At 46.1% G+C, this 26,808-nt stretch overlaps 1 protein-coding gene across 1 annotated transcript in view; it reads left to right on the top strand.

The window, feature by feature from the left end:
• The first annotated feature begins 944 nt into the window (after window positions 1-944).
• LOC137544642 (ecto-ADP-ribosyltransferase 5-like) overlaps window positions 945-26,808 on the top strand; it is a 33,073-nt gene continuing 7,209 nt past the window's right edge. The window contains exons 1-5 of the mRNA XM_068265738.1: window positions 945-1,014; window positions 1,115-1,194; window positions 1,805-2,501; window positions 6,888-6,942; window positions 12,507-12,676. Of these exons, the coding sequence (XP_068121839.1) occupies window positions 945-1,014; window positions 1,115-1,194; window positions 1,805-2,501; window positions 6,888-6,942; window positions 12,507-12,676 (1,072 nt within the window). The remainder of the gene's footprint in view (window positions 1,015-1,114; window positions 1,195-1,804; window positions 2,502-6,887; window positions 6,943-12,506; window positions 12,677-26,808) is intronic.

A 26,808-nucleotide genomic window follows, 5' to 3' on the forward strand; every position in this document is an offset into this window, starting at 1 on the left:
GAGGAGTGGATCTGTGAAAACCAGCCTTATCAGCCTGCCGACAGACTGTACACACAAGGAAACTGTCTCAAGAATGGCCGCCCTGTGTGCGAGTCTGACGACCCTTCGTTTACAGGAATCTGGCGTGTGTACACGCCTTAAGTCTCACCCACACGTACAAGGACTGTGGTCTGCACAGATCAAGACTTGATCCCTCAGACAATTGTTCGGGACCGAGTTCTGTACAGATGTGTTAGGAGTGGGCGGACGATGCCATGGCACATGGCGGATTGGGAGGAGTAAGGGGGAGGACGATGGCCTCAGATGAGATGATTGGGCAGTCAGAATCTCTCTCTGATGTGTCAGGGCACATGTACACACATTAGATTCTCAGAAGAGGTGGCCCCCGACCATCCGCCTCGGTTGATAGATACAACCAAAGCCACAAGGTAGCCATACACTGGTCGATCTGCCATCAGATTTGACCAACAGATAGATCCCTCTCTGATCGAATCTGATCAGAGAGGGATCGTTTGGCTGTCTTTACTGCAAACAGATTGTGAATCGATTTCAGCCTGAAACCGATTCACCATCTGCTGAGCTGCCGCTGTTGGCCCCCGGGCCCCCACATACATTACCTGAAGCCTAGTCCCGGGCATCTTCTCCGCATCGGCTCCTGGCGGGCATCTTCTCCGCATCAGCTTCCGCATCCCGCCATCCGGCATAACTTTCTGTCACTCCAGTGACAGCGGAAGTTCAAATAGAGCGCCCTCTATTTGTACTTCCGCTGTCACTGCAGTGACACAGGAAGTTATGCCGGATGCCGGGATGCGGAAGCTGATGCGGAGAAGATGCCCGCCGGGAGCCGGGAGGTGATGCGGAGAAGATGCCGGGAGCCAGGACGGTAATTTCCCGCACGCTGCGATCGACTGGACCGATCTATTTCAGGACGAAATAGATCGAAAATGAGCGTGTTGCGTGAACGATTTGACAGCAGATTCGATCCCAGTGATCGAATCTGCTCTCGATCGGCAGGTAATCGGCCTAGTGTATGGCCAGCTTTAGAATGGACATGAAGACATTAAATCCACACTGTCACTGTCACATCACTAAATATCTCCCTTTGTTCCTGCAGGAAATCTGAGCAGAATGAGGACTCTTCCATTTCTTCTCTGTCTTTATTGCCTGATGTTTGGATTTCTGAGGACCCAAAAGGTAGGTTGATGATCACACACACTGACTTCAACAACCAGTAACTGCTGGAAAAAACATAGCGCCAATATTATTCTTTCTTAGGCCTCATTCACATCTAAAATCGTAATCGCAAACGCAAGCGTTTTGTGATTTTGTGCTGTGTTTTTTTCCCTCCCGGCGCTCCACTGCGCACTGCATGTTTGGTAAAAGCGCTTTTTTAAGCGCTTTTCCAAAGCGGTTTTGTCAATCACTCCCTGATGCAAGTCAGAAAGTGAACTCTTTGACCTAGAAAAGAATAAATATAATGTATTTATTCTAAAAAACGCGAACGCATCACTGTATAAAGCGTTTTTGTGAGCGTTTAGCACTCTTCCTATACCTTCCATTATAGCAAAAATGCCCCCAAAATGGTACAGGCACCACTTTGCGGACCTCAAAGTAGACGCAAGGTGCTGATATGAACCTCCTTATAGAGATTCATTGCTCAAGCGTTTGTGGGCAATTTTGAAAGTCGGCTGTGCTGGAAAAAAGGGCAAAAACGCCCTTAGTGTGAACGAGCCCTTACACAAGTTTTCCAGCTTTTAATTTATTTCTTCTGAGATGGAAGATAATTATTTCCTCGTCTTTGCAGGTTGGCAGGAACTATCTCACTATGTACAGCGATGCGTTTGACGACCAGTATGAAAACTGCACGGAGGAGATGGAGGAGTCCATAAATCGCTCCTTACTTAAAAAAGAAAAAAGCAAAAACGAGGAGTTTGAACATGTTTGGAAAGTAGCTACGCAGAAATGGAGAGAGGAGAAGCGTAAGGTTCCACATGCTTTCAAGGAGGAGTACGGCATCGCCCTGATGGCCTACACTATGGAAACCAAAGTCTATCGTGATTTCAATGAGGCCGTGAGAAATTACAAAGATCCAGGCAGCTTCAAATATCATTCTTTGCATTTCTTCCTGACGCGGGCCGTGACCCTCCTGAGATCCTCCAGGCGCTGTGTTTCTGAAAATATGGTGTACAGAGGCATCAAAGACATACATCTGTATCCTGACCCTAACGGGGGGACAGTCAGATTTGGTCAGTTCACCTCTACATCCAAAGAGAAGAAGATTGCACAAAAGTTTGGAACAGCTACTTTCTTTAACATCAGCACCTGCTTTGGTGCTAAGATCGGCAACTATTCTTTTTTTTCAGATGAAAACGAGGTCCTGGTACCAGCGGATGAAGTTTTCAGTGTTGAGAGTTTTGAAGAAGTTGGAGGTAATAGCACGTTCATCCTGAAATCGACAAGGAGGAGATGCCATTACTACAACTGTCATTACCTAGAACAAGGTTGGTTTGTTTTTTTCCCCTAAAATTGTTTGCCATCTTCTAAAGTCAACATGTACTGTAAAAGAAGCAAAATTTAGATACTTACCTTGGTTAAGGAAAGCCTCTGGATCCTCCCGAGGCCTTCCTATGTCCTCTGTCCTGATCCAGCGGCTGCTCTCCTGTCGGTGAACAAACATACATGTGCAGGTAGCAGCATTGCCAGTTCTAGACTTTTTGCTGCCTGCGGCAAACTTGTGAAAGCCAGGTAGGTTCCCCGAATATAGTCTAGCCAGGTAGGTTCCCCAGTATAGGTTAGCTAATCAGGAAGCACAGTGAGCGGCATTGAAGACGGAGAAGACCTGCGGCATGCAGCGTTCCTGGCGCCTGAAACATGGAAGAGGTGAGTCATTCCCCATATCTGGAGGGGGTGCGTGGAGGGGGGGGGCAGGTGTGGGAGTCTGGCCCGCCTCCCCGCTGCTGTGTGCTCACAGCTTCTCCTTCCTGCGCTGCTACCCCTTCTGCTCACGGCGCGGGCCCCCTTCAGGGCAGATCCTGGGGAAATTCCCCCACTCCCCCCCCAATCCTCTGCGGGATGCCGCCCTGACGCATGATGCTGCCTGAGGAAGAGGCTTCATCTGGCGTCATAGGCGACCCGGGCCTGGGTAGCAGAAAAAGGCAAACCCGATCATCTCCGTGCTATTGCACAGGCAAGCGGCGACCTTTGCCTCCACAGTCCACAGTGCGGCTGCGCTCACTCACGGTCAGGAGCATAACTGCACGCACTCTTCTCCAAGGGCTCATTGAAGATGTTCTGTGGTTCCTTGGATCACTGGAGGTGTAATGCAGAACACTTCTGGATTATCCAGAGACTTCTCTCTACTCAATTACCCATTTGGGGTGCTTTTTACTACAGATGATCAATGAGTTGCAAATTTCTCAGAGTTTATGCAAATGTATGCACATTTTTATACAATTATATGCAGTATGAAAATGGACCAATCAATTTAAACCCAGGTTTGAATTGATTGGTCTATCTTTGAGCTGCATTTATTTGCATTAACATGTCTGAGACTCTTCCTTTTTCGATTTCGTCACAGCATCACGTGACTCGTCAGGGGCCACTGATGAGTCATGTGATACTGTGACGAAACCGGTAGGGAAGAGTCTCAGACGGCATCCTAGATGAACCGAGGCACGTTGGAATAGCAGGCTGGAGACGAGTGGGGTCACGGCTGGGCGGTTAGACCGGGAAACCGTGCAGGGGAGAGCCCGCTGGCAAAACTTGTAATATGATGCAACTAAACGTGAGTGGACAATTTGAATACATTTTATGGTTATTAGAAGCATATTGCACTATGATGTGTATTATTGCTCTGAGGTTAAGTGCAATGTTTGCATATGACAAGAGGAGAAGCCAGAAGTAACCAGGAGTGGTCGAATGGCAAGGAGAGCCCGTTGAATGCCCCGCAGGTGTAATGTGGCTGCTGTACGGGTAGCCCAGCAGACTCAGTGAGTTGTGCACTATAAGGGTGATGGTGGAGGCTTTGCTTCATCTGTGGCTGTTGATTGCTGAGGATGTTTAATAAGAACTGTAAAAATGTACATACAGTTGTATCAAATTTGATCATTGATCATCCCTACTTTTTACTGCTTCAGGTTCACTTTAACCTTAAAGCAGAACTATGGTCCAAAAATAATAAATGATGCCTGCCAGTCTCTTATGCCCATGCCAAAAATGTCATGAGACAGTGATCTGTACGAGTCTGAAGAGCAGCACATTGGAGCAGCTGGGATCATGTCTTGCTGTAAACTCTGCTCTTGCTGGATCTGCATCCTGACACCCCCCCTTCAGCTCCTTCTCAGTGATAGGGTGGAAGATGAGGCAGGGAAAGAGGAGGAGATTAGGGCACACAGGTCTGCAGCTGCCTCTCCTGCTCCATTGCCATCTATCAGCATTGCACTGTCCTGCTCTCCGTCTTCAGTCCAGTTGCCTGCGTCATCTCCATCCGGCGCATGCTATGTGTAAATGACATACTCCAGGCATAGAGAAGAGGAAGGCAGCTTAGCTGAAGATGGAGATCCCAACACAGCAACATGAATTTTTTTTGTGTGTTTTTGGTGCATTTTTACTGTGTTTTTGGTGCATTTGTGTTTTTTATAGCCACAGATACATTTTTCAAGCATTTTGCTTGCGTTTTAATGCGTTTGCATTTCACATATATGCGTTTTACAATTGTGTTTTATGCAAGTAACGAGGAAGACAACAGGAAGCAGAAATACATCACAAAACACATTTTTTTTCAAAAACCGCATATAAAAACGCATGAAAAACGCATACCATTGCATTTCCATTGCCTTTCATTATGTGCGTTTTTGATGCGTTTTCACATATTATGCAACAAAACCAGCATTTTTTAAATATGTGGTTTTTTTTATATGCCTTTTTTTCCCTGCGGCCCCATAGACTTCCATTAGTGGCAAAAACGCAGCATTTTCCGCAACGCTAGCGTTTCTGCTAAGTGTGCACCTGGCCACAAGGAAATAAATGTGGCTGTCTCTGTATCCTGCGAACATTCACTCCTAATTGGTCACACCAAACACCTAGCAATACTGGATTCAAATAATAATAATCTGTAACAGTTATCCAAAAGAGGACCTGATGGAGAACTAGCCAATAAGCCACTCCCACAACATGGATTAAAAATGTATTAAAACTTGAAACTAATCAAAACCTTCTCGTAATGCATGCTGGCAAATTCTGTTGTCCTGCCTTATTGCCCTCAGGGCTGGCGTTGCCATTGAGGAAAATGGGGCAGTTGCCAAAGGGCTTTGACTGCACCAGGCTCCTCCCCCCTCCCCCCTGAATTACCGAACATGGGGGGGCCAGAGGGAGCAGTTGGCGGAGGCCACCTGGGGATCCGGCAGTGTAGGGGCCCCGGGAGACAATTTTGAAAGGGGGCCCGGGTGGCTTAAACCATCCCTGATTATCATGTGTCCTTGCTCATGATTCAGGATTCCAAAAAGGATTTATGAGGAGATTCTGTCTTTTAAAGGTAATCCGAAGTGAAAATAAACATATGATATAATGATTTGTATGTGTAGTACAGCCAAGAAATAAATCTTTATTAGCAGTACAGGAAGCGTTGAGAATCTTCAGTTATTATCTATGCAAAAGAGCTTCTGTGAGCTCTCCGACTTTATAATGTGGTGGACAACACTGTCTTTTGAAGCACTTATCTCAACTGTTTCTCATTGTTTCTTCTTTTTTATAAAAGTTCAAAGGGTCACTAACCTGCTCTGTGAAATCATTTAAAAACAAAAAAAGCTATATACCTGAAAATAAAAACATGACACTATTTTCTTCTCTACTAATGTTCTATTAATTATCCATACTACAGAACCAATTCATTATATCATTAGGTTTTTTGTTTTTTTTCAGTGTCACTGTAATGTGCCTAATACAGAAGCCAATTTTATCGAACAGTCATGATTTCGATAAGATCATTCGGATTGAAAGAAAAGATTGTAGTTAATAGATCCGCAGCATTAATGAATCCAACATATGATCCTATTTGCAATTGTACACATAAAAAAATCTGTCACTCCACTTGACCATTTTTTTAACCACCCTGGCGCTCTATTAAGAGCGCCAGGGTGCATGCGCAGCAGTATTTAAAAAAAAAAAATGTTTCCCTACCATGTAGCTAGCCTAGCGCTAGCTACATGATGCTCCCCTCCCTGTGCTATCCCTCCCATCCCTTCGATCGCCGCCGGCTCACTCGCCCATAAGGAAATCCCGTTCTGAACGGGATTCCCTTTAGGGCTTCCCCCGTTGCCATGGCGACGATCGTAATGACATGATCGATGTTGTGACGTCATCCGGCATTCCGATCCACCCCGCATCGCTGCCTGGCACTGATTGGCCAGGCTGCGCAGGGGTCTCGGCGGGGGGGCGGCGGTTACGCGGCGGATAGTGGCGCATCGGCGGCGAGCAGCGGCGATTGGAATCAACAAAGTGCTTGCTGCGTGTTTGAAAAAAAAAATTGTGAAAATCGGCCCAGCGGGGCCTGAGCGGCGCCTTCCGGCGGTAATGGACGAGCTGAGCTCGTCCATACCGCTAAGAAGGTTAAGTAAACAATCGATAATGTGATCGTTCAGGATCTACTTTGTGTTGGTGCAATATGATCAGAATAATCTGATGAAAATACAATTGTTCACTAAAAGTGTTACCATTATTGTGTGACATTACCCTCTGAGGGGCCTGGTCATGGTACATTGTTTCTGGTCATGGTACATTGTTTCTGGTCATGATACATTGTTTCTGGTCATGGTACATTGTTTCTGGTCATGATACATTGTTTTAGCTACCTTCCTGTTATTGTATGACATTTCTTGTTATTTTTACAGGAAGAAAATCTGCCAAATGTGTACAGAGCAAAGGTGAGTATAATCCACCTCCGAGGTAATAACGCCTTAATTCTTCATTTTATTATTTAAAAGCAAACCTGTACTCACAATTCAGGCTTGACTTTTACTGAGCATGTGCGAGTTCACAATCCATACATTCTCAATACAAGGAACGGCTCATGGCTGACTGTTCGTTCCTCAGTGTGGTGCCTTTAACTGTAGTCAAACCCCACATAGCTACTGATAGTGTTAGTGGTAGGTTGAGGCCAGGCTGCGCAGGGGTCTTGGCGGGGGGGGGGGGGGGGGGGGTGGTGGTTACGCGGCGGATAGTTGTGGGGGAGTTAGTGTCAGGCAAGGTAGGAATAGATTAGTGTTAGTTGTACATTGAGGAGGGGGGGGGATTAGTGTCAGGGAAGGTAGGAATAGATTAGTGTTATGAGCAGGTAGGGCCCTGGGTGGGTTAGTGTCAGGCAAGGTAGGAATAGATTAGTGTTAATCAGTCATAGGTTGAGGCAGGGGGGAGGTAGTGTCAGGCAAGGTAAGAATAGATTAGTGTTATGAGCAGGTAGGGCCCTGGGTGGGTTAGTGTCAGGCAAGGTAGGAATAGATTAGTGTTAGTCAGTCATAGGTTGAGGCAGGGGGGAGTTAGTGTCAGGCAAGGTAAGAATAGATTAGTGTTATGAGCAGGTAGGGCCCTGGGTGGGTTAGTGTCAGGCAAGGTAGGAATAGATTAGTGTTAATCAGTCATAGGTTGAGGCAGGGGGGAGTTAGTGTCAGGCAAGGAAGGAATAGATTAGTGTTATGAGCAGGTAGGGCCCTGGGTGGGTTAGTGTCAGGCAAGGTAGGAATAGATTAGTGTTAGTCAGTCATAGGTTGAGGCAGGGGGGAGGTAGTGTCAGGCAAGGTAGGAATAGATTGGTGTTATGAGTAGGTAGGGGCCTGGGTGGGTTAGTGTAGTGATGGGAGTAGGTAGGGGGGAGAGTTAGTGTCAGACAAGGTAGGAATAGATTAGAGTTAGACTTACGTTGAGGTAGGGGGGGAGTTAGTGTCAGGCAAGGTAGGAATAGATTAGAGTTAGTCTTACGTTGAGGTAGGGGGGGAGTTAGTGTCAGACAAGGTAGGAATAGATTAGAGTTAGACTTACGTTGAGGTGGGGGGAGAGTTAGTGTCAGACAAGGTAGGAATAGATTAGAGTTAGACTTACGTTGAGGTGGGGGGGAGTTAGTGTCAGGCAAGGTAGGAATAGAATAGAGTTAGTTTTACGTTGAGGTAGGGGGGGAGTTAGTGTCAGGCAAGGTAGGAATAGATTAGAGTTAGACTTACGTTGAGGTGGGGGGAGAGTTAGTGTCAGGCAAGGTAGGAATAGATTAGAGTTAGTCTTACGTTGAGGTGGGGGGAGAGTTAGTGTCAGGCAAGGTAGGAATAGATTAGAGTTAGTCTTACGTTGAGGTGGGGGGAGAGTTAGTGTCAGGCAAGGTAGGAATAGATTAGAGTTAGTCTTACGTTGAGGTAGGGGGGAGTTAGTGTCAGGCAAGGTAGGAATAGATTAGAGTTAGACTTACGTTGAGGTGGGGGGAGAGTTAGTGTCAGGCAAGGTAGGAATAGATTAGAGTTAGACTTACGTTGAGGTGGGGGGGAGTTAGTGTCAGGCAAGATAGGAATAGATTAGAGTTAGACTTACGTTGAGGTGGGGGGGAGTTAGTGTCAGGCAAGGTAGGAATAGATTAGAGTTAGACTTACGTTGAGGTGGGGGGAGAGTTAGTGTCAGGCAAGGTAGGAATAGATTAGAGTTAGTCTTACGTTGAGGTGGGGGGGAGTTAGTGTCAGGCAAGGTAGGAATAGATTAGAGTTAGTCTTACGTTGAGGTGGGGGGGAGTTAGTGTCAGGCAAGGTAGGAATAGATTAGAGTTAGACTTACGTTGAGGTGGGGGGGAGTTAGTGTCAGGCAAGGTAGGAATAGAATAGAGTTAGTTTTACGTTGAGGTAGGGGGGGAGTTAGTGTCAGGCAAGGTAGGAATAGATTAGAGTTAGTCTTACGTTGAGGTGGGGGGGAGTTAGTGTCAGGCAAGGTAGGAATAGATTAGAGTTAGACTTACGTTGAGGTGGGGGGGAGTTAGTGTCAGGCAAGGTAGGAATAGAATAGAGTTAGTTTTACGTTGAGGTGGGGGGAGTTAGTGTCAGGCAAGGTAGGAATAGATTAGAGTTAGACTTACGTTGAGGTGGGGGGAGAGTTAGTGTCAGGCAAGGTAGGAATAGATTAGAGTTAGTCTTACGTTGAGGTGGGGGGGAGTTAGTGTCAGGCAAGGTAGGAATAGATTAGAGTTAGTCTTACGTTGAGGTGGGGGGGAGTTAGTGTCAGGCAAGGTAGGAATAGATTAGAGTTAGACTTACGTTGAGGTGGGGGGGAGTTAGTGTCAGGCAAGGTAGGAATAGATTAGAGTTAGTCTTACGTTGAGGTGCGGGGAGAGTTAGTGTCAGGCAAGGTAGGAATAGATTAGAGTTAGACTTACATTGAGGTGGGGGGAGAGTTAGAGTCAGGCAAGGTAGGAATAGATTAGAGTTAGACTTACGTTGAGGTGGGGGGGAGTTAGTGTCAGGCAAGGTAGGAATAGATTAGAGTTAGTTTTACGTTGAGGTGGGGGGGAGTTAGTGTCAGGCAAGGTAGGAATAGATTAGAGTTAGTCTTACGTTGAGGTGGGGGGAGAGTTACTGTCAGGCAAGGTAGGAATAGATTAGAGTTAGTCTTACGTTGAGGTGGGGGGAGAGTTAGTGTCAGGCAAGGTAGGAATAGATTAGAGTTAGACTTACGTTGAGGTGGGGGGGAGTTAGTGTCAGGCAAGGTAGGAATAGATTAGAGTTAGTTTTACGTTGAGGTGGGGGGGAGTTAGTGTCAGGCAAGGTAGGAATAGATTAGAGTTAGTCTTACGTTGAGGTGGGGGGGAGTTAGTGTCAGGCAAGGTAGGAATAGATTAGAGTTAGACTTACGTTGAGGTGGGGGGGAGTTAGTGTCAGGCAAGGTAGGAATAGAATAGAGTTAGTTTTACGTTGAGGTAGGGGGGGAGTTAGTGTCAGGCAAGGTAGGAATAGATTAGAGTTAGTCTTACGTTGAGGTGCGGGGAGAGTTAGTGTCAGGCAAGGTAGGAATAGATTAGAGTTAGACTTACATTGAGGTGGGGGGAGAGTTACTGTCAGGCAAGGTAGGAATAGATTAGAGTTAGACTTATGTTGAGGTAGGGGGGGAGTTAGTGTCAGGCAAGGTAGGAATAGATTAGAGTTAGTCTTACGTTGAGGTGGGGGGGAGTTAGTGTCAGGCAAGGTAGGAATAGATTAGAGTTAGACTTACGTTGAGGTGGGGGGGAGTTAGTGTCAGGCAAGGTAGGAATAGAATAGAGTTAGTTTTACGTTGAGGTAGGGGGGGAGTTAGTGTCAGGCAAGGTAGGAATAGATTAGAGTTAGTCTTACGTTGAGGTGCGGGGAGAGTTAGTGTCAGGCAAGGTAGGAATAGATTAGAGTTAGACTTACATTGAGGTGGGGGGAGAGTTAGTGTCAGGCAAGGTAGGAATAGATTAGAGTTAGACTTACATTGAGGTGGGGGGAGAGTTAGTGTCAGGCAAGGTAGGAATAGATTAGAGTTAGTCTTACGTTGAGGTGGGGGGAGAGTTAGAGTCAGGCAAGGTAGGAATAGATAATTGTTGGTCGTAGGTCGTAGGTTGAGGCAGGGGGGAGTTAGTATCAGGCAAGGCAAGGCTCCTAATACATTAGTGTTGGGAGGGGGGGGGTAGTGTTGGGAGTAGGTATGGTTATTGTGAGAGGTAGGTTTGATAAAATGTTTGTAGAATTAGAATTTTGATAACATTACTGATAACTTGTTATCGACATCATTCAGCGCCTAATAGCAGAATACTCTTTGGCAGTGCAGGATTGTACTTAACTGTACTTGATCTGAGTGTAGAGACTGTGTGAATTCACTTTTCCAGGAAATCCTCAAAAGGACCTGTCATTGGAAAAGTTCCTTGTTAAAGCCACACACACAAAAATAAAAGGTTGTGGCGAGCCAACCGATGGCAATGATTCTGTTAGTTATAGTGAAAGTCTTGTTTACATTTGTATTTTATACCATTTTACAATAACTCTTTTTGGATTCTGGAACGAATCACCTGGATTTTCATTAATTCTTATGGGGAAATGTGCTTTGATATAAGAGTGCTTTGGATTACAAGCATGGCTCCAGAACAATTTATGCTCGTAAACCCCGGCTCCACTGTATCTGTAATATTGCCGATATTCTACTTGCGTCTTCACCCGGTGCCCAAATTCCAGGACATCCTTTTTAATGTACACAAAATTAGGTGTTAGGCTAGTTGTGGTGGGAAAAAGAAAAACAAAGAAAGTCATAGACTCAGAAGAAGGCAGAAGATAAATGTAGCTTAAATGCTCTATAACGCACTCATCATTTTTATTTCAACACAATACCTACATCGGAAAGAAAATGTCAGATTGTACATCTCACTTTATAACTGATGTTCTGTTCATAAGATTATAAAGGCATTTGGGTCGATTCATAAAGTATTACCTATTTTGGTAATGCAGAAAACAGCTGACTTTACAGAGCACTTAGGTAAATGTCAATTCATAAAGGCTGTTACCGCATGAAAAGCTACAATTACCGGGCAGTGAGGTAAATTACAGACTTGTGCGGTAATTACCTCAACACTTGTCACTAAATGTCAATTCATAAAGCCTACAACATGCGGTAAAGCCACAATACCGTCTGCTTTGAAGTGGTGATAAGTGTGTGAAGTCGTTGCAGGCAGGGCCGGCCCGCCCATGAGGCGGGTGAAACTTTTGCCTCAGGCGGCACTTCTGGGGTGGGGGGCCACCCGAGCTGGAGGGGATAGCGGGCAGGAAGGGGGTATTGGGCCTAGCGGCGAGGAGGGGGGTTGGACCCCTCCCTCGCCTGGGTCCCCCGTCCTCCGCTCCCCTCCAGCTTTAAAAAGTTTTTCTTTAAAGCTTGCCTCAGGCGGCAAAAAGTCTAGGGCCGAGCCTGTGGGCAGGACTGTGCTGGGAGCCATGACACACAAGCAGAAGCAGTGAGATCTCCCTCCAGGCAACAGCAGAGCGATCAGAACAAAACAGGCTTCTCCAGAATTCCTCCAGCTGTTTAACCTCTTGAGTTCCTGTGTGAATGATACTAGGAGCTGGAGATGAAAATCACCTAAGCGTGACATGTGTAAAGTTTCTTCAAGTTCTTCTAAGCTGTGGCATTTAAGTAGTATGTTAAGAAAGACTAATAGACAGATTCAGAGCAGATTCAGAGCAAGCATAGGCAGTATAACAAAACATGCACATTCTAAAGGGATGTTGGGATGCCTCTTATATTGTAATGCTGTCTTTGCATGTAACAGCATGTAACAATACAGACAACTCACACTCTACTGCTGTTACCGACAGTTGGGCTTTGGTAAATTACTGCACTTTTACCGCAGCTTTGAAGATTTCTATGAATTAGCACACAAAAGTCTAAAATACCGAATGCGAGAATTTTTTTTACCGCTCAGCCTTTTATGAATTGACCCCTTTGTGGTTCCATTAAGAAGCTCTTCTCTAATGATCTTTCAGGGACTGGGACGCTGTGATATCTTGTCTTCTCCATGAAGAACGCCTCTCTACATCCAGACTTCTTCTGACCATGGACCAGTATGGGAAGGCCACCACATCCCTCCACCTCCAGGAACAAAGAGATGATCGCAATCAGCTCATTACAATTTTGCATGTACGCCCGTACATAAGTACGATTTGTAAATTCCATTGATTTTGTGTATAACTTTGCATAATTTTTTGCGTAATTTTTACATAACTCTGTTCCAACTTTAGCAGTTAATTGCAGAGCCCCCATATGTGCTATTGTCACCAAAGTTGCTACAAACGTTAAGGAGAATAGTGGGTACCAGTCTAGAAATACTTTTTCAAAAAGACCTTGTAGTTTTTGAGAAAATCGATGTAAATCATGTAAAAAAAAGTGTTTTTTAATTACAGTCTTTTTGATTTTTTTTTTTTGTTTGACTTGTACCCATCCTCACAAGTTTTCCTCAGGCGGCATAAAGTCTAGGACCGGCCCTGCTCACATATCTCAGATGATTGAGAGGAAGGAGGAAAACCTTTGCAAGTTTTCACTCACGCCCCCAAGAGTACTGCGCATTAATGAGCGCACACTCACTCACGCATGCGCAATACGGACCCCCTCGTCTTTGGAAGTTCTCGGGGACACAACTTCCAAAGCCTTCACAAGGACTTCCATAGACACTTTCCACCAGTTTGCTGCATGGTATTCCCAGAGGGACAACGGTTGAGTATCTAACTTATTTTTTCAGGTTCATTTCAGTTTTACTTTAACATTAACCACTTAAGCCCGAAGGGTTGACATTTTTTTACATCCGAGCAACTTTCACCCCCCATTCATTAGCCTATAACTTTATCACTACTCATCACAATTAATTGATCTATATCTTGTTTTTTCCGCCACCAATTAGGCTTTCTGTGGGTGGTACATTTTGCTAAGAGCCACTTTACTGTAAATGCATTTTAACAGGAAGAATAAGAAAAAAATGGAAAAAATTCATTATTTCTCAGTTTTCAGCCATTATAGTTTTAAAATAATACATGCCTCCATAATTAAAACTCTCGTATTGTATTTGCCCATATGCCCCGGGTATTTCACCGTTAAAATTATGTCCCTATCACAATGTATGGCGACAATATTTTATTTGGAAATAAAGGTGCATTTTTTCCGTTTTGCGTCCATCACTGTTTAGAAGCCCATAATTTATTAAATCATATTGATATACTCCTTTGACATGCATATTTAAAAAGTTCAGACCCTTAGGTAACTATTTATGTTTTTTTTTTTTTTATTATTGTAATTTTTTTTTTTTTTTAATTTAAACTTGTATGTGGGTATTTTTTGGTGTGGGAGGTAAACAGGGTTTTTTTTAATATATTTATATGTTTAATTTGATTTTTTTTTTTTACAGGTGTAATTTGCTATTTGGCCACAAGATGGCCAGGATCAAAAAGTCCTGGGAGCGATCGATCTCGCTCCCAGGCAGAAGAAAGGAGCCCAGAGCTCAGAAAAGCCGCAGCATCTGAAGAGACGCTGTCGGCTTTTCTCCGGGGGGGTCCGATCAGCGAAAGGGATTTATAATCCCTTTCACTGATCGGTAATCTAGCGGCCAGCAGCGGGGGCGCGCACGGGGGGGCCCGCGGGAGCGCGCGCGACCCGCGGGAGTGCGCGCAGCCCAACTGGACGAGAAATCTCGTCCAGTTGGGCTTAAGTGGTTAATAACAAAGCGATTAGATGAGCAGACATTAAAGAACAACTGTAGTAAGAGATATATGGAGGCTGCCCTATTTATTTCCTGTTAAACAATACCAGTTGCCTGGCAGCCCTGCTGGTCTATTTGGCTGCAGTAGTGTCTGAATAACACCAGAAACAAGCATGCAGCTAATCTCTTCAGATCTGACAATAATGTCAGAAACACATTGGGCTTGATTCACAAAACAGTGCTAACTGTTAGCACGGCTGTAAGCATGGCTTTTCGCGCATTTTAGCGACCGTTAACGTGCGAAAAATTCACGTTAACGTGCGAACGCGAATGTTTGAGCGCGGTAACCTTTATCAAATTTCGCATGAAGCACTTTTCACAGTGTGCTAACAGTTAGCACCGTTTGGTGAATCAAGCCTCTGATCTGCTGCATGCTTGTTCAGGGGCTGTGGCTGGAAGTATTAGAGGCAGAGGTTTAGCAAGACAGCCAGGCAACGGGCTTTTTTTTTTTCAAAGGAAATAAATATGGCAGCCTTCATATCCCTTTTCACTCCAGTTTTTCACCTTTAAATGTATCTTGTTTCCCATCTCAAACCTTTATTTGTGTCCCTTATTACATATATAGCTATTGTTTACACATTCCCAATATAACATGTTGTTCAGATGTCATATATGTGCCTTCCTACAACATGTGTGCAGCTATAGTGACCTCATATGGTATGTCATATATTATAACATGCAGCCACCATGTCTCACAGTTGGTCGGAGGTGCTTTTCCGTAGGGTCTTGTTGGGGTGGGAGGGGCAATTACCATGTAAGTATGGATTAGCTTTAGCGCTCTAGTTCAGCTTCTAATTTGTAATGCACATGCCAGTAAATCTGTATTAATTAGCAATGCACAATGTCTTTCTTATGCTTTGCACATCTCTACAATAAATATATTGTAAGCATCTCTCTGGCTGGCTTCTGTGTCTTCATTTCCTGCTGAGTCATTTTACTGGACAGAAAGCTGTTCAGAACCCTCCCCCTATCCCATGATCACCCACCTGAGGGAGGGGCTACAGGGAGTATTTTCCTCTGAGCACGGATCACCTGACCCCGCCCAGCTCTTCCATTTGCTGCTGAGAGATGAACTGTTTCAGGCCAGCATAATGATAAGAATCTACTGAGCTGCCGAGTTGGCCACATTGCTAATCACTTACAGTAGCAACATAAAAAGAAGCAGCAGTGTGAGAGCTGCTCTCTAAAGCCCCATCTACATCATACAATTCAACGTGCCATCGATCGAATTTCGATTGGATTGAATTTGATTGATCAATTAAATGGCCACCCAAACCACCCTCCTTTCTCTCCAACCCCCCCCCCCCCTACAGAGTTCGAGCGGAGTGTATTAATCACCTGCTCCCGACATGCCAGCGCTGTCATATCTTTTCTGCAGCACGCCCCCGACATCGTTTTCAGTACAGAAAGAGTTAAGAAGCTTCAGTTGTTATCTATACAAAAGAGCTTCTCTGAGCTCCATGGCCAATTTGATCGCTAATTTCTGGAGCACTATATATCAAAGAAACAGAGACAGACAACTTCAGATAAGATTCAGTGAGAAGAGAAGTTCAAAGGGTCATTAGCTCTGCAAACCACACTCTGTATACTCTGTACTTTAAACTACTACTGCTATAAGACAGACTGCAAATATGACAATATGATGCAATGCTATAAAAAGTGCTATATAACTGAAAATTTAAATATGAGACTAATTTCTTTGCTACTAATGTTCTATTCCTTATCTGTACTATACATACAATTAATTATCTCATAAGTTATTTTTTTATTTTGCAGTGTCACAGTAAGGCCCCGTTCACACTTGCGGTTTTGCAAAAACCGCACCGGATGTCCGGACCGCACCGGAGCCGGATCGGACCTGACCCGTACGGTTCCAGTCCGGATCCGGTCCGGTTGCATACGGTTTCCGTGCGGTATGAACACGGTTGCGGTCCGGATCCGGATTCTTAAAGAGATAACAACCTGTATAAATACCTGGGGTTCTGGGAGGTCAGCAGAAGCTCTGGGGTCATTGTTGGAGACAGCTGGACGTGTGGAGACCATGCTTGGATACAGAGACAGCAGTTGGGACCATGGATCCAGTCATTTTTTACGCTTATTACCTGGGAATTCTCTCCTTCCTGTTGTTTACCTACTACTATGTGGGGAGAAGGCGTGCTCCTCGCAGGAGATGGTGGGTGCACCCTCTACTAGCCAGGAGGCAGAGGAAGGGAGAGTTCCAGGCCCTCTACCGGGACCTCAGACGACACCCACAGAAGTTCTACAGCTACACTCGGATGTCTATTCCCCTGTAAGTATCTAGGCCTAAATACACCAACCCCCACCATCCCTAAACACCCCACCCTCACCCCCACAACACCTCATCCCTGTATACCTAGCTAAACACACCACCCTGACCCCCACACACCTGTATACCTAGATATACACTACACCCCCACCCTCCACAACACTCCCAAACCTCTGTAAACACACCTCCCCCATCCTCCACCCAACACCTTGTCCCACAACATACTTTACAGCTTCTTCCTTTCCATCTCCTGACAGGTTTGATACCCTTTTGGAGATGGTGAAGGATGACCTTAGGAAGAAGGATACCACGTTCAGGAGAGCAGTCACACCACAAGAACAACTACTCATCACACTGAGGTATGTAAAAACAATTTTTTTTATTGCAAAAACAACCACTTTCCAACATGGAAACATTCTTCCAACATGGAAGACAAAAAATAACATATCTATGGTATAGCCCGGTCAGTTTTAAGGAACACCAACCACCAACTTTGTGCTGGAAGAGTTGCAGGGCATAGCTGCCCAAGTGTCTTTCGGGGACACCAGTCCCTAATATTAAAGTGCTTTAAAAACCTAACCACTGGCACAGGACCCTCTGAGCCATGGATGAAGGACACAGGTCAGTGAAAAGGCTAGGCCTCTCACCGACCAGTCAAGGTGTCCTTCATCCATGGTTCAAAGGGTCTTGTGCAAGTGGTTAGGAACAAGAACAAAGTGAGGAGCAAGAGGAACCGATGGCAGAGGTGCATGACTACAGGTGCAGTGCAACAGGCACAAGGTTGTGACCCAGGTAGTGTCTTTTGGGGACACCAGGCCCTAAAATTGAAGTGCTTTAAAAACCTAACCACTGGCACATGACCCTCTGAGCCATGGATGAAGGACACAGGTCAGTGAAAAGGCTAGGCCTCTCACCGACCAGTGTAGGTGTCCTTTATCCATGGTTCCAAGGGTCTTGTGCAAGTGATTAGGAACAAGAACAAAGTGAGGAGCAAGAGGAACCGATGGCAGAGGAGCAGGACTACAGGTAGTGTCTTTCGGGGACACCAGGCCCTAAATTTTTAGTGCTTCTAAAACCTAACCACTGGCACAGGACCCTCTGAGCCATGGATGAAGGACACAGGTCAGTGAAAAGGCTAGGCCTCTCACCAACCAGTCAAGGTGTCCTTCATCCATGGTTCAAAGGGTCTTGTGCAAGTGGTTAGGAACAAGAACAAAGTGAGGAGCAAGAGGAACCGATGGCAGAGGTGCATGACTACAGGTGCAGTGCAACAGGCACAAGGTTGTGACCCAGGTAGTGTCTTTTGGGGACACCAGGCCCTAAAATTGAAGTGCTTTAAAAACCTAACCACTGGCACATGACCCTCTGAGCCATGGATGAAGGACACAGGTCAGTGAAAAGGCTAGGCCTCTCACCGACCAGTGTAGGTGTCCTTTATCCATGGTTCCAAGGGTCTTGTGCAAGTGATTAGGAACAAGAACAAAGTGAGGAGCAAGAGGAACCGATGGCAGAGGAGCAGGACTACAGGTAGTGTCTTTAGGGGACACCAGGCCCTAAATTAGTGCTTCTAAAACCTAACCACTGGCACAGGACCCTCTGAGCCATGGATGAAGGACACAGGTCAGTGAGAAGGCTAGGCCTCTCACCGACCAGTGAAGGTGTCCTTCATCCATGGTTCCAAGGGTCTTGTGCAAGTGATTAGGAACAAGAACAAAGTGAGGAGCAAGAGGAACCGATGGCAGAGGTGCATGACTACAGGTGCAGTGCAACAGGCACAAGGTTGTGACCCAGGTAGTGTCTTTCGGGGACACCAGGCCCTAAAATTGAAGTGCTTTAAAAACCTAACCACTGGCACATGACCCTCTGAGCCATGGATGAAGGACACAGGTCAGTGAAAAGGCTAGGCCTCTCACCGACCAGTGAAGGTGTCCTTCATCCATGGCCCCAAGGGTCTTGTGCAAGTGATTAGGAACAACAAAGTAAGGAACAAGAGGAATCAAAGGCACAGGTGCAGGACTACAGGTGCAGTGCAACAGGCACAAGGTTGTGACCCAGGTAGTGTCTTTCGGGGACACCAGGCCCTAAAATTGAAGTGCTTTAAAAACCTAACCACTGGCACATGACCCTCTGAGCCATGGATGAAGGACACAGGTCAGTGAAAAGGCTAGGCCTCTCACCGACCAGTGAAGGTGTCCTTCATCCATGGCCCCAAGGGTCTTGTGCAAGTGATTAGGAACAACAAAGTAAGGAACAAGAGGAATCAAAGGCACAGGTGCAGGACTACAGGTGCAGTGCAACAGGCACAAGGTTGTGACCCAGGTAGTGTCTTTCGGGGACACCAGGCCCTAAAGTTCAAGTCCAGCAAAAACAAAAGTTCCCTGACATGGTCATCTGAACACCTCTGAACCTTGGTTGAAGGAGATGGGGCAGGGAAAAGGTTGGGCTAAAAAGCCCTGGGATGGTATCCTTCCTCCGAGGATCGGAGGTATTCAGAGGAGCATGTCCAGGAACAATTTGACTTTTTTTTTCAAATTGGATCGGCACCACTACTAGAAAAGGTGGGAGTTGCTGCCTGGAAATCTGGACTCTCTTGGGTGCTGGTCGTGGATGAGCTGGACCCTGACAGCGGTGGCCCATATTGACTGCCTCTGTAGCCGGTGTACATCTGTGATGATTGCCAGGTGGGCACCGCTGTTGGTTGTGGGGGTCTAAAAATTGGTGGTTGCAATAATGGCGTGTCCATGTGTTGTTTGATCACCTCCAGCAAAGTGGAATGGCACGCCATCATGTTTTGGGAAGGCACCTTTTCCAAATATGGTATTAGAGACATCACAGTGTGAAAACACGGGTGTGCCTGCAATTTCAGTAGTTCCTTGCTTTGTTGATGCATTTGCTGCATCACGTTCTGCAGCTGGCCCACCGACTGATGATGCTGCGCACGCAGTTGGTCGATTTCTCCTCTGTGCATCTCATGCATCATTTTAACCTCGTCCCTGTAGTGCCCATGTACAGCGTCGAGCTCACATTGCAGTGAAGTGATGTGGGACTTGTACTGCTCCATGATATGGCCCCTGTCCTCATCTTGCAACTGTCGGGTTATGAGAGTTTGGTGGCTCTGAAGAATCCCGAGAAGTCCGGAGACAGCCCCGGACATCTCGGACTCTGTCTCTCTCCTTGTTGGGGGGAGGGTACCTCGACGCCTCACTGGTGGGGTGGTCCTCACTGGTGGTGTGGCAGCATCTTCCCGTCCTCTGGCCTGTGTCGGGGTTGCCCTGCGCGCTGGTTGTGCTGCAGTCTCTCGGTGCTCCTCACTTTGTTCTTGTTCCCCTGGAGCTTCCATAGCGGTCGATTGTGGAGGTGCAGCTTCTTCCACACTCGGTCCTGCAACCTCAACATCCAAGCTCTCTTCTCCCAAGTCATCATCAAAGGAGAGAGCTGGGATAGCTAAGGACTCCCTCCTCCTACTCCTCTCCTCGGGGCAATAGGTTACATCGGCGACGTCATCATCCACCAAGCTCTCCTCACTGCTGAACCGTGCCTCCTGGGTCGGTTCCTCTTGCTCCAAATTGTCTTCAGTCCTGTAGATAAAAACAATATTTATTGGTGTGCCAAACAGCATGTGGCGTCAATTCACAGAGCTAGCAAACACTAGCAAACACTTTATCAACCGTTTCTACCAAACATTTGATAAAGCTTGTGAGAAAAGTTCGCTAGCCATGGGAATTGAGGCCAGTTTATAGCAATACATGGCCGAAGTCATGGTAGTTGTCTGCTAAAATGAGCTCTCAGTTCCTGCCCACAGTAGTGGTACTTACAGTCTAGGTTCCAGGCATTGATGAAAGACAATTGCTTGGCAAATTGGTAGTCTTTTTGTCGCTTTCCCCCGCCACTGCCACTTCGTTCGGCAAGTTTTTTCTTCCGTAGCCATTTCACGTATGCATCACGTATATTGCGCCACCTTGTCTTGAACCTTTCTCCTGTAACGACATGAAAAATTGATTTCGATTATTTCTCTTGTAGGTACATCGCAACTGGACAAACATATACATCGCTACATGTCACATTTCGTATTGGGAAGAGCACGGTGGCAGGCATCGTCGTGAGGACTTCGAGGATCCTTTGGACGCGACTGAGGGCCAGATACATGCCTGTGCCAGACACCACGAAATGGGAGGAGATCGCCCAGGGCTTCTGGACCGAGTGCAAGTTTCCTAATTGTGTTGGCGCACTGGATGGGAAACACATCCGGCTTCAGAAACCCGTGGGGAGTGGCAGCCATTATTTCAACTATAAAAAATACTTTAGCATTGTTCTAATGGCAGTGGCAGATGCGGACTACAAGTTTGTGTACGTGGACGTGGGGTCGTACGGTAGTTCCAATGACTCTGGAATTTTCCAGCGTACGACCCTTTGCCGGCTGATGGAGGAAGGCAGACTGCGTCTCCCCCGTGACAGACCCTGGCCTGGGACAAGGGCACCGGCCTACCCCTATGTGTTTGTGGGGGACGAGGCCTTCGCCCTGTCCGACCATGTAATGCGTCCGTACCCAGACAGGGGACTTGATGCCAGCCAGCTACACTTCAATGCTCGGTTGAGCCGTGCAAGGAGAATGGTGGAGTGCACATTTGGGATCCTGGTGTCAAAGTGGAGGGTGTTCCACACGCCCATGCTGCTGAAACCGGGCAACGCAGTTGTCGTGGTGAAGGCAGCATGCATCCTCCACAACTTTGTGCGGCAGGAGGAAAGAGAGACTCCGGAACCCCCGAATGTGCTTCCACTAATGCCCCTGCGGAGGTATGCAACCAGGCCAAGGGTAGTGTCACTGCGGAACAGGGACCAACTGAGACTTTATTTTACCACACCACCAGGACGAGGGTGAATGTTTGGTTTTTAATATGTTTTGTTGAAATGTGTTTATTTTGGAGTTTCAAGTTTTTAAGTGATTTTAAATGTCTTAATTTTTTACAATAAATTGATGTTTAATAATTGGTCATTGTGTATGTTTTATGTGCACAGGTGGGGTACATCGCAGGTGGGTGGGAGACATCACAGGTGGGTGGGGGACATCACAGGTGGGGTACAGGTGGGTGGGATACATCACAGGTTAGGTACAGGTGGGTGGGATACATCACAGGTGGGGTACAGGTGGGTGGGATACATCTCAGGTGGGTGGGATACATCACAGGTGGGGTACAGGTGGGTGGGATACATCACAGGTGGGTGGGATACATCACAGGTGGGGTACAGGTGGGTGGGATACATCACAGGTGGGTGGGATACATCGTGGGTGGGATACATCACAGGTGGGTGGGATACATCACAGGTGGGTGGGATACATCACAGGTGGGGTACAGGTGGGTGGGATACATCACAGGTGGGTGGGATACATCACAGGTGGGGTACAGGTGGGTGGGATACATCACAGGTGGGTGGGATACATCACAGGTGGGGTACAGGTGAGTGGGATACATCACAGGTGGGTGGGATACATCACAGGTGGGGTACAGGTGGGTGGGATACATCACAGGTGGGTGGGATACATCACAGGTGGGGTACAGGTGGGTGGGATACATCACAGGTGGGTGGGATACATCACAGGTGGGGTACAGGTGGGTGGGATACATCACAGGTGGGTGGGATACATCACAGGTGGGGTACAGGTGGGTGGGATACATCACAGGTGGGTGGGATACATCACAGGTGGGGTACAGGTGGGTGGGATACATCACAGGTGGGTGGGATACATCACAGGTGGGGTACAGGTGGGTGGGATACATCACAGGTGGGTGGGATACATCACAGGTGGGTGGGATACATCACAGGTGGGTGGGATACATCACAGGTGGGTGGGATACATCACAGGTGGGGTACAGGTGGGTGGGATACATCACAGGTGGGTGGGATACATCACAGGTGGGGTACAGGTGGGTGGGATACATCACAGGTGGGTGGGATACATCACAGGTGGGGTACAGGTGGGTGGGGAACAGGTGGGTGGGCCACGGGTGGGTGGGCAACACGTGGGTGACACAAATCCATAGCAAAAGTGGAATACATCACAAGCTAACCACAAGCCCCCCCAAAAACTTCTAGTCAACATACCCTCTGTGCCTTGCTGTCTCTTGCTCAAGTGCTCAAAGTCCTCCACATACAGCTTGGCAATTTTTTTCCACAGGCCTCTGCATTTTTTGATGTTGCTGTGGTCCGCATCCCCCTTGTCCCACAGGGCTGGTACCTGCTGCACCTGTAGGATGAGGTCTTCTGATGTGTAGGGCCTCACCCCCTCGTTATCAGACATATCGTCAGACATGTTGCTGCCAAAGAGCTCCAGCATGAAGTCACTGCTGCTCCACTCTGTGAACGCTGGTGCCATGTGGTCCCCATCCAAAATGGCCACCATACCATAGAGTCAGCATAGGAAGTGTGGTATAACATCCGGTTTTTATAGCCAGTGTGTTGTGCGCTCTCCGGTTCTCATTGGTTTCCATTGGCCGGATGCAACATTCCGGCTCCGGTCCGGATACGTCAGCCGGACCAGCCGGACCAAAAAATAGCGCATGTTGGAACGGACGCCGGAGTCCGGATCCAGTCCGGCTCCGGTCCGGACGAAACGGACGCATGTGAACGGTCGCATAGACTTTCATTGCTATGCCGTGCATCCGTTTCGTCCGGTCCGCATGCGGTCCGGCTCCGGCACGGCTCCGGCTCGGCGATTCCGGATAGCAACCGCTAATGTGAACCGGGCCTAACCATTTATGCCGCTCCAGCGCAAAATTGTGTGAGCGCACGTGTTCCCCCCCGTTAGCTCAGAGATCAAGTAATAGGAACATGGTTCTCATTCATCGATCTAAGTCTCGGCTAGAAAGACAGACGGCTTCTTTTCAGAAACCGTCTTTCTAATGAGAAAAAGGTTTTCCGTCCTCTGTACCCTTCCTGGAAGCGAGAGCCTTCACTTCCAGGATTACATTTTTTTTTTCATTGTGGCCAAATAGTAAAACTACATCTACATACATTTTTCAATGAAATAAACAGACATAATTACATTTAAAATTAACTGTTTATATCCCACACAAAAAATTACCCAAATAAAATGTTTAATGAAAAAAAAAATTACAATAAAAAAAAAAAAAAAAAAAAAACCATAAATAGTTACCTAAGAGTCTGAACTTTTTTAACCACTTCGCATCCAGACCTTTTTTCCCACTTATTGACCAGAGCAGTTTTGACAGTTTAGCTATGTCCTTATTTAATCAGAAATAACTTTATCCCTACTTATGACACAGAAATGAAATATATATATTGTTTTTTTCAAGACAAACTAGGCTTTCATTGTATGCCATTTTTTTCCCTCAAACAATTTTGTTTTCTATGAATTTTAATGGGAAAACAAAGAAAAAATAGAAAAAAACATGTATTTCTCAGTTTTACCAATTCCAGTTTAAAAATAAAAAGTGCTACTGTAGATAAAAAACACAAATTTGGTTTGGCTATTCTTACTGCTTATCACAAAACTTAGATTATGTTCCGGTCACAATTTATGGTGAAGATATTTGATTCTGAAATAATGCTACAGAGTGTGTTTTTCACTATGAATGAGAAAATAAAAGTATTTTTAATGGTAAAAATCAATCTCATTAGCTCAGGAAACTTATATTCCCGTTCACCAATTAGTGCTGCATCAGATAGTGGCAGAAATGTGCACAAGAGCAAGCCCAATCCTGCACAGCACTGCTTCTGCTACAAGACGTATATCTACTGACCTGTGGCTTAGATGAAGTCACAGAGGATGTATATCTACTCTCCTGTGGACGAAGTGGTTAATATGCATGTGAAGAGTGTATATTACGAACATTTTTTAAATTATAAGCTTGTAAATAGTGATAGACGCAAAACTGAAAAAATGCACCTTTATTTCCATATAAAATATTGGCGCCATACATTGTGATAGGGACATGTGAGGAAACGCGGAAAAGCCGCCGCATGTACTAACGGCAGGACGGCTGAGTCCACGTCCAGCACAGCGGCTGGCATGCAGAGATGTGCGCCTGGCACCACGAGAGAACGCGGAAAAGCCGCCGCAGGTACTGACAGCAAGGCGCCTGTTTCCGCATCCAACGCAGCGGTTTGTACGCGGCGGCGTGCATTTGGTGTGGCTGCGTCTGTTAGTTCACATAGGCGGATGGAGAGCTACGCGCGCGCGGCCCAGATGTCAGGACCTTTATACCAGCAGGGGAAGTGTCAGCTGATCAGGAGGATCAGCTGATTCTTGCTGGACTCATGATTGGCTGAGTGGCTTGGGCGGGGCGGCAGACTCCAGCAGCTATATATTTAGGTTGCTTGTCAGTTGCTGGTTGTCTGCCATTGCGAATGCTTTATGTGTTAGCACACAGACCTCAGTCAGATCCTACAGTGTGTTAGAACCAGGACGGACCTGGGAATTCACACTGAGCTAGATTACTCTCGCATGTTATGTTATAGACTAGTTCCAGGGTGTTGTGACTACGGACCTCACACCCAAGCCTAGGATACTGTGTCAATGCTATGTTATGCTATAGACTAGTTCCAGGGTGTTGTGACTACGGACCTCACACCCAAGCCTAGGATACTGTGTCAATGCTATGTTATGCTATAGACTAGTTCCGGGGTGTTGTGACTACGGACCTCACACCCAAGCCTAGGATACTGTGTCAATGCATGTTATGCTATAGACTAGTTCCGGGGTGTTGTGACTACGGACCTCACACCCAAGCCTAGGATACTGTGTCAATGCTATGTTATGCTATAGACTAGTTCCAGGGTGTTGTGACTACGGACCTCACACCCAAGTCTAGGATACTGTATCATTTCTATGTTATGAGATAGACTAGTTCCAGGGTGTAGCGACTACGGATCTCACACCCAAGACTAGCACTGAGTACTTGTATTACCTTAGCCCGCCTCTAGGGTGTAGAGAGCTGGGATCTCACACCCAGTTAGGGCAAGTCTGTTTATCTTAGCAGCAGGGCATCCTGCAACCTAGCCTAGGCCCCTCTCCTAGGGAGCCTTTAGCCTACAGGGATTCACCCACAGTCTGGGGTGAATTCCCTTCTTCTTCTAACCTCCAGCTCCTCTGGTGGTTCTCACTCAAAGTGCTACTGTTACACCAAACACTCATATCTCAGGTGTCCAGAGGTTAGACATACCTGGATTATTGGTGATTCTGCAGATCATCCATAATCTGGTGTATATCTGCATTACTGGTGATTCTGCAGATCACCAATAATCAGATTCTCTCTGCATGTTGACACCCATCGTTACAGGACATCATTTAAATGTTGCAATAACCAAGAAGATGGGCAAATAAAATACATAGGTTTTAACTATGGTAGCATGTATTATTTTAAAGCTATAATGGCCGAAAACTGAGAAATAATGATTTTTCTCAATTTTTTTCTTAATATTCCTGTGAATATGCATTTAGAAAAAAATTATTCTTAGCAAAATGTACCACCCAAAGAAAGCTTAATTGGTGGTGGAAAAAACAAGATATAGATCAATTCATTGTGATAATTAGTGATAAAGTTATTGGCGAATGAATGGGAGGTGAAAATTGCTCTGATGCATAAGGTGAAAAATCCCTGCGGGCTGAAATGGTTAAAGTGACACTGAGGCGAAACAAAATGATGATATAGTGAATTGGTTGTGTAGTCAGATAATTACTAGAGCATTAGTAGCAAAGAAAATATTCTCATATTTTTATTTTCAGTTATAGGTTTTTTTTTTATAACATTGCATAATTCGCATTCTAAATGATTTCTCAGAGTAGGCTAGTGAACTTTTGCACTTTCCTCTGCTGAATAAACAAAATACATAGTGACAGACACTTGAGATAATAAGCTTCAGAAAACAGCTCTCTGCGACTTTGAGGGCTGGAACCCACTAGAGCAATTTTGTGAGCGTTTAGGGAGTGTTTCAAACCGCTAGCAATTTCCCTAAACGCTCAGCTAATGTTAATGGATGGGCCAAATTCCACCGGACCCATTGAGATTACCAAATCGCAAAACGCAGGATATGCAGAATTTTTAGCATTAGCGGTTAGCGTTTCTGCAATGTAAAGTATATAAACGCTGGTGTAATCGCTCATCAAAACCTGCACAGAGCGAGTTTGCTAGTGTTTTGAAATTACTGTTCTCTGTAAAACAATTAGCAAAAACTTGGTATACAGAGGCGCCAGAGTAGAGTAAAACGTTTTAAAAAAACCGCTTAAAAGGAG

Source organism: Hyperolius riggenbachi, chromosome 2 (assembly GCF_040937935.1).
Source record: "Hyperolius riggenbachi isolate aHypRig1 chromosome 2, aHypRig1.pri, whole genome shotgun sequence".
NCBI classification, from domain to species: domain Eukaryota; kingdom Metazoa; phylum Chordata; class Amphibia; order Anura; family Hyperoliidae; genus Hyperolius; species Hyperolius riggenbachi.